Source organism: Melanaphis sacchari, unplaced genomic scaffold, assembly GCF_002803265.2.
Source record: "Melanaphis sacchari strain LSU unplaced genomic scaffold, SCAv2.0 Contig1988_pilon_pilon, whole genome shotgun sequence".
In the NCBI taxonomy this organism is placed as follows: Eukaryota; Metazoa; Arthropoda; class Insecta; order Hemiptera; family Aphididae; genus Melanaphis; species Melanaphis sacchari.
This window is the reverse complement of record NW_020270968.1, coordinates 364541-373374: the sequence shown is the minus strand read 5'-3', so window position 1 is coordinate 373374 and position 8834 is coordinate 364541. Positions and strand designations below refer to the sequence as shown.

Genomic DNA, 8834 nt, shown 5'->3' with positions numbered 1-8834 from the left:
TTACAATGAAGTGTATTATTTTTTATTTATGTGTCTAAAACCAATTTTGATAACAGAAAAAATGCTTTGATTTTCAACGTTTATAGTGGTTTTTTGGAGCAATTTGTATCAAGCTTATACTTTGTGGGTCAAAAGTGAAAAATTACCAATATATTATTCGAAAATTAATGAAAACAGTAATTTTTAAGTAAAACATGGTTTTGGAAAAAATCGTATAACTTTCTGATTTTGTTATAATTACTTAAAATTTTCTTCAATTATTAATAATTAACGTTTATAACTTTCATAGTATTTTGATTTTTTTTTTTAGCTATTTATAGATGATTGACATTTTTTATTTGCTTTTTTTTATTGTTGACTCAAATCTCGGTCCAAAATATTGAACATTTAAATCAAAATCATACTATTTGTTTTTCTTTTAGAAATTAAAAATATTTAAAATATATCGTTAAGTTTTTTTTTTTTTTATGAGTGCAAAGTTAAAATTTTGACAAAATTACGAAAACATATGTCTTTAAGATTTATTAATACATGTTTTCTTATGAGTAGTTCATACTGAAACTAAAAAAAAAAAATAAATATATATATAAACATAAATAAACATTTATTTTGAAGTTGAAATTTTAAATTAATTAATTATTTAAATAAAGAATAATGATTTTATTTTTGATGTAATTCAATAATTCAATTATCAGGTACTTTAGAACCTTTACAAAAATGATCACATCATAATCTTAAATATTATTGCCAAGCTAATGAACATAATATAAATTTTTATTTAATTTTATAAGTAAGTATGGTTTTATAATATATAAAATTATCACTATTTGGAGGGACATATTTTTGACATATTGTTAGGATTAGGTAGTATCTTAGATATAATAAATAATTATATTTTATATCTTGACGCATTTTAAATATCAATTATTTTTTATTGCGATACGTTTTTAGTCTATCCATTGAATATTTCATAAATAATTTCTTTAAAAAATACCGGATACATTAAAAGAATAATTTTTAAAACGATCGTTTTTTTTCTATGGACCAACAAAATTTATTATTATTAATAATAGTATTTAGTCTATACACATATATATATTGATTATTATATTATTGCAAGATTAGTATTGTACATTTTTTATACTTGAAAAATATTCATCAGTTATGTTTGACGAGTCTTTGATGGACATTGAATGAAAATTTCCTATTTGTCATTTATATGTCTATTAAAGATATCTTACATAGATATCATACCATATTTGTTGTATGAATGAGTATTGACGTATAGCTTAGTAGTTATAGATGGCGTGAATGGTTAATCAAATATTATTATAACAAGAATCATATAAATGTATTAGTATAGAAAATTCTCAAATATTAGGTAGGTACATCATTTATGCGATCAATTATTTTGTATTAAGTTCGAAATTAAAAGTAAAATAAATTATATTAACACTGACTGGCCTAATTATTAAAATATATTATAGTAAAATATTGATGTTATACCACAAATACATTTATTAAAATGACTCAATACGTAAATACTTATTACCACCTGGCTCGTGGGTATGTCGTTTATGCATTTATGAACTATTATTTATTATTATTACGTAATTTATGAAATGTAATTTATAGTATTGTATTGAATACTTTTCTAAAAATGTATGTAGAGAATAAATATTACTTGTTTATACTTAAATATTCTCATGAACCTATATAACTCGTGTATAATTTTTGAATAACCCATGAATTAGTTAATTTTAATGTATCAAATATTGAGTATCCGAATATTTAAAATTTAAGCATCGAGTATCTAGTATCCCGAAGTTCCAAAGATAATTATAATAATTGTGATACTGATTTTAAAATATATTGCTCATCCCTGCGTATTGTCAACTTTTTAGGTATATTTTTTTTTTATTACAATTGTGTGATTCATAATATAATGTATTTAAAAGAAAAAAACGTAACATTTCATAATATTTATATTCTATGATTCGTTTTTGTTTTTTTAATAATATTATTATTATTGGGCAGATAATAAAATATAAATTATATCATTTTAGATTCTTAGCACAGCAATGAATTTATATTGATTATACAATAGTGCATTTTTGTTATTTTTTTATATCATCAAACAAGTAATTGAAAAATGCTTCAATTTTATATTTTGAATACAATATAGTTGATAAATTTATTTTTATTTTCGGTAATTTTGAATATGGCACGTTTTTATTTAGCTGCATTAATCTGAGATGTGATTGCTTATTCAATGAGTAGCTTCTTATAATTATATACTGCATTACTTTGTTCGGTAAGTTTGAATAAATTGACATATAACCAAACGACGAACGAGACACTCGTTATTTTAAGCAAAATAAAAAGTTTTTATTTTAAAAGCGTTTGCATTAATAAAATGCTTTAATCTGACTTAATTATACGAAGATTACGCAGTCAACTAAGCTTTGTTTTCCACTAACAAAATATGTGACACAATTACAGATAAAAGTGTTGTATTCTAATTGAAATTTTTTAAAAATCAATCTTAATATTTAAATATTATGTTTTCAAGGTTTCTTAAAAATATTTAAAAATAGCATTCGGAATCTCACATATTACTACATTAGATACCTACATACCTATTAGATAAAATATTTAATAGGCATATGCTAGTTAATTGACTTTATATTTATATTACGACATAATTATAGATGTATATAATAATATAACTTCTCAAAAAAGTATAACAACTCACTAGTTAATTGCAATTGTGTTAGTTATAAATGCGTCAATAACTCGATAGAAGTATAATTTTATTATTTAAATTTATTTTTAATAATATTTCTAACAAATAGGTATAGATAATATAATATTAAAATAACAATGAAAATAAAAAATATATTATATTAACTTATATTGACTGTAAATAATGTTTATATATTTGTTTATTTCAATAATTAATTAATAATCAGCAACAGTATTATATTAAATTCGAACATTATCAACAACCATCATAATGCTGTGTGTGATATGTATAATGCTTATAACAGCAGTCAGAAATGTGCATGTGTCAGTTCGTCTAGAACAAAGATTCTTGGACCCCCAGTGACCTGTGAGCCATACCTACAAAATCAAAAAATATTTAGTTTTTCCTTTGGTGCGTGACACAGAGATTGATAATCGTCGGAAAGATATGTATCACACTGCGCGAATACTGCTTAGTACCTACGTTGTTTACTTATTCATTTTTATTATATAATGTCACTTATGTTGTTAAAATTATAAGATACCTGATAATATCTAAAAAGATTTAATAGAGTTACAAAACTATCTAAGGGTACATTTGTATCTAATGTCGGAAAAGTTTTTAGTATAAACACGAATGAGTATCCTAAGTTTCGAGAAATCACATTAAGATATTTAATCATATTTTCGATAACGTATTTATGTGATCAAGGATTTTTTAGACAACTTTATATTAAAATAAACAAAAATATCGGTTAGGTGCCACTAAGAATGCATGTAGCTTTAAGCAGTTATTATACTCCAAAAATATCTAGGTTAGGTAGTAAAAGAAATGCAAACCCTAAAATCACATTAAATTGTTATTATAATTATTGTAATAAATACCTTTAATAAATATTCATTTTTTTTATAGAAGTAATATGTGTTAAATTTTTGATAAATATAAGACAACATCGATGACAGTGACATTTATTATACTATTTAAATGTGCTTTGACTGTGCGAGTACAATTTTAATAGCGGGAATCTTCGTTTTAGCAACATACTGAATTTTTTTCAAGCTAAAAATATTTCCATTTCATTATAATAAACTATACAAAATAATAATATTGTTAAAAAAATATATTTTAGTCATTAATTCAAATATCTTTTCATTAGAAATTTCAATAAAATAGTCAGGATACAAAAAAAAAAAAAAGAAAAAAAATAATAATGGAACTATGTGTCTCTGATTTGAGTACTGATATCCGTCTAATATATATGGTATGATGTAAAATTTATCAAAATGTAATAAACTAATAACTAATACAATAATCTTGCAATATTTTTATATAAATAAATATTTTGTGTATATTATTTAAAATCAGGATTCAATGTTTATATTAAAATTTTAATTCATGTTTTACAGCGTATTTTATGCCCTATAAATGTATATAAACTTATCAATTGTTTTAAATTTTGGAACAATGATTATTATACTAATGTTGTTGGCTATGCTACACACCGGATTGGCAACCATCGCTGGATACGAAAAATTGGAAAACAATTTCCTTAAAAAATTGGGTACAGTTTTTATAATAAATTTACTACTGCAATAATTAATTTAAGAATAATTGAATGGAGTAATTGTATTAAATTATCGTTTTATTATAAAGGTTTAAGCCAAAGACCTGTGGTAGAAAAGGATTTGGAAATACCATCTGCCACAATGGAGCTGTATAATTCGATGTCAAATGCAACGTCAACACATATTCCTATTCCTGGTTTGCACACAACTTCCGCTAATACTGCTAAGACATATTACAACAAAGGTACCATATGTAGATATCTACAATTTATATATTTATATAAATTATAAATTATTTACCTATACTACAAACAAGTTATAATTTATGCTTTAATTCTTTAAATTTTCTTTTAAAATAAAATAGATTGATACTAATTAATATTAAATATTATTTAATTATAATGAGTTAATATACTTTAGTAGTACCTATATAGATTCAATGAATAATGAGAATATTAATAATTTGATTATACTTTTATAGGATCTCCAATTAATTCTAAGTCTAAAAGATATAGATTACAGTTCGATATAGATTCTATACCGGAAAAAGAACAGTTTAAAGCTGCTGAAGTACGTTTTTCTATGTTATACGATAATGTTACACAAAATGAAGAATTTATTCATGTGGTTATACAAGATATAATCCAACCTGGCATAAAGGGAGTATCAAAACCTGTTCTCAGGTAATTATAACTATTAGTAAATAATTATTAGATATATATATATTATATATATGTATGTATAGGTAATATCATTCATTTTAGAATATTATATATTACAATAATATATTCTAAACTTTATAATGTATAAATTTAATAAATGTTAATCAATAAAATATTTATATTTATAGAATTATCGATTCAAAATCAATTAATATGTCAAAAGTTTCAAAGTCAGAAAGTTTTGATGTAACACCTTTCATAGAAAGACTGTTGAAAAATAAGTTTAAAGACAACAATGGTTTACTCGTACAATGCATCAAGTTTTCTGGTAGTCAGATAAATTTGCTCAACGTCTTTGATTTCATGTCACCTGAAAAGGCTTTACTACTTGTCTACACCGATGATGGAACAAGTAATAATAATGTTATTCGAACTATACCGTTAATTTTTTTATATAGATAAGTAAATAAAAAATAGCTTAAATGCATGAGATACGATGGGCTTTCCCCAGCGTGAGAGTTTCTCAACACTTTTAAATTGAATTTTTGGATAAAAAAGTTTTGGATACTATAAAAAATTATTGGATATTATATTATCTATAACTACGTTATCATACAATCATTGTTTCGGCGGTCGGCAATGTATTATAGTCCATTATTTTAACCACGATTTATTCAATTTTTTGCTTATTTTTTTATCATTAGAACTTTGTCTTCGTTATTGGCAATTTGTAATTTTTCGATTTTTTAACGACAATATATCGATTGTTGCGCAGGTGAGAAGAGCTCGCTGGAACAGATGATGCAGCGCAGCAAACGGTCGGTCGCTCAATTGGGAGGGTCACAGAAGAAAACGAAAAAGAAAATCTGTCAGCGGTATTCGATGTACGTGGACTTCAAAGAGGTCGGGTTCAGCGATTGGATTAAAGCGCCGCCGGGATACGAAGCGTTCTATTGCCATGGAAAGTGTTCGTTCCCGTTAGCCAGTCACATTAACGCGTCCAATCACGCGGTCATGCAGACGTTGATGCACACCTTTAACCCGTCGCTGGTTCCCCTAACGTGCTGTGTACCGACCAAACAGAGTTCGCAGACATTGCTCTACTTGGACACCGATGGAAAATTGGTGGTGAAAAACTACCCGGACATGTCCGTGGACGAGTGCGGATGTAGATGAGGCTATGGTGTGCGTAAGTACATATTACATTATGCCACATTTACACGCGTCCTACTCCATGATATCGTTGAAACTGCACTATACAGTTATGCATATTTTTTATATAATTATCATCGTTTTGTCTTCTACAATTTAAAAAAAAAGGTTTACATTATGCAAATTGTAATAAATATCTTTAATAAATATAATAATATATTATTTTATTATTTTATAGTTGTAATTTGTGTTAAATTGTTAATAAATAAAAAATATAAGACAGCATCGATGACAGTGATTATTAATTATATAATGTACAATTTAAATATGATTTGACTGTGCGAGTGCAATTTTAATAACGCGAACCTTCGTTTTAGCAACATACTGTATTTTTTCATACTAACTAAAAAAAATATTTCCAATTAACTATAATAAACAATACAATATGATAATATTATTGAAAAAATAAAAAAAAAAAAAACAACATTTAAAAAATATATTTCAGTCGTTTGCGTTATGTGAATTTAAATTAAACTTTAAAGTAAAATAACATCACTTACGTCATAAGATATGCATCAAAATTTTCAAAATTTGTAATTTTATGATTGATTTTTTTTTTAAACCATTTTTTGTTATGTATTTTTAATGCTGTTTATAGACAAGTTAATACAAAAAACATTATAGCTATACTTATTGAGAATAATTAAGAGATGATTAATTATACATAGTTTCAAGCATATAATGTAGATCTTTTTATTATATTATAAAATATATTTTATAGTTCTCCATTCTGGGATTTATAAAATTATGCTTTTTTAAATGACATGAATAAAAAAAATCTTACCGTTCGTCATAAAAAATGTATGAATGTATTAATGTTAGGTACACCAATTTTTTAATGTAAATATTCATAAATAAATAAAGGTAACCCACAATCTATCAATTATTTAATATTTCCTAAAATTGTTTTTTGGAATTTTATTGAATTTTAAATTAATTTTTAAGATTTTAATTGTAAATATTTTTAATCATTTATTGATATATATATTTTTGTAATAATATTTTTAAGCTACTTTGAACAAATTCATCAAAAATATGTATACATTTTTTTAAAGTTATGTATTATTTTATTTTTTATTTTGATGTTTTAAGACTTAAAACAAATATTTCTGGAAAAGGATCATAGTTTCAAACTGTTTGCTTCTAACTTTTTTTTTTTTTTTTGATATTGCTGTATTTTTTTTTTTTTTTATTTCATATTTCTGATTGTATATATATATATATATATATGATTATTATTTTAATAAATTTAAAATGATTATAAATAAAAAAAAAAAATTAAAGTTTTTGGTAAAGATTTTTATGATTAAAAAATGATTTAGTATTTGTCTGGTTTAATATATTGCCATGAATTGGTATAGCTTATCTTAACTCAACAATAATTTATTTTAATATCGAAAGTACCATAACTGTTTTAAAATACTTGTATCAATTCTATAATTATAATTTTAAAATTGTTACTTTGAATTTAAAATATAATAAATTATTAATATTTTTAATTATAAACGAACATCATGTTCGAAAATCTATTGAATACGTTACAATTTTTCTCACAAACCAAATAGTTTTTAACAAATATTTCTTTTGATATTCAAGTTATTGTACTGAACGAAATATTTAAAATAGAATTCGATAATCCCAAAAGTATAATTTAATATACACATACACATAGTATAACCCAATATGTATTAAAAAATAAACTATAATATAAGTATAAAAATTTTAAATACTTTATTTTTTATATTGAAACCATCATCTTTGAAGATTTAAAAATCTATTAGTATTTTGAAATATTTCCTATGAGATTCAATGAAAAACTTATTTAAACAACGATTTAATACCAATTGAGTATAAAAATTACTGTGTAATTTTCTAGTTATTACTTATTTGTCCAGTTCATAGAGCCATCTATGTTAAATGAACTTCAGTTCCACTATATGTTTTTAATTTTGGTAATTTTTTGTCTTTTGCGTTTTTAGATCCACTCAACTGTGCAATTAGTTTTATTTAAATAATTACAATAATATAATTAAATAATAACATATTATAAAATAGGTACTTGCATTTTCCAATTCCTAAAACCCGCCGTTGTGAATAAAGATTTCACTGAACTTGTCCCAAAAAAACGGCATGCAAAACAGAATATGGGATTTTTAGTTGTACAATACTTTATCTATTTATTTTAAATTTTATTATGTGATTCATTAAAAATACGTTTTTGCTCTTCAAACTTGGACATCAAAAATTTAAAAAATTAATACTATAATAATATATTTTCATTTTCATTTTTATATTGGTATTTTGTTTTTTTGTTCCTATAATCAATGTCAGATTACTTGTAGTACATGAAATACACATAGTAATAATTCCAGGCCAATTATGAATAATTACATTTATTTTTGCTGAATTTTCAACCATAAAAACCTTTGGATATCTAATATATCTAAAATTATAATTACTAGGCAATGCTTTTTTTGTCAAATTAATATATTTCTAGTTGAACTTAAAATGCAATTTCATCTAAAATGATATGTTTTCAGTAATAGATAATTATGGACCAGCAAATAACACAAATTTAAATAAAGAATTGTAAAATTCAAGCTTATAAGCTTATTTTTTTAAATAAGTAAATAAAAATTATAGTGTTTT

General features: G+C 23.4%; 1 protein-coding gene across 1 annotated transcript; it reads left to right on the top strand.

Annotated features, from left to right (window-relative positions):
* The first annotated feature begins 4210 nt into the window (after positions 1–4210).
* Positions 4211–6149, top strand: LOC112592886 (protein decapentaplegic-like). Its single transcript, XM_025337048.1, has 5 exons — positions 4211–4307; positions 4400–4555; positions 4793–4994; positions 5162–5385; positions 5749–6149. The coding sequence occupies exons 1-5, from the start codon at positions 4211–4213 to the stop codon at positions 6147–6149; spliced, it is 1080 nt and encodes a 359-aa protein (XP_025192833.1).
* The last annotated feature ends 2685 nt before the right edge of the window (positions 6150–8834 follow it).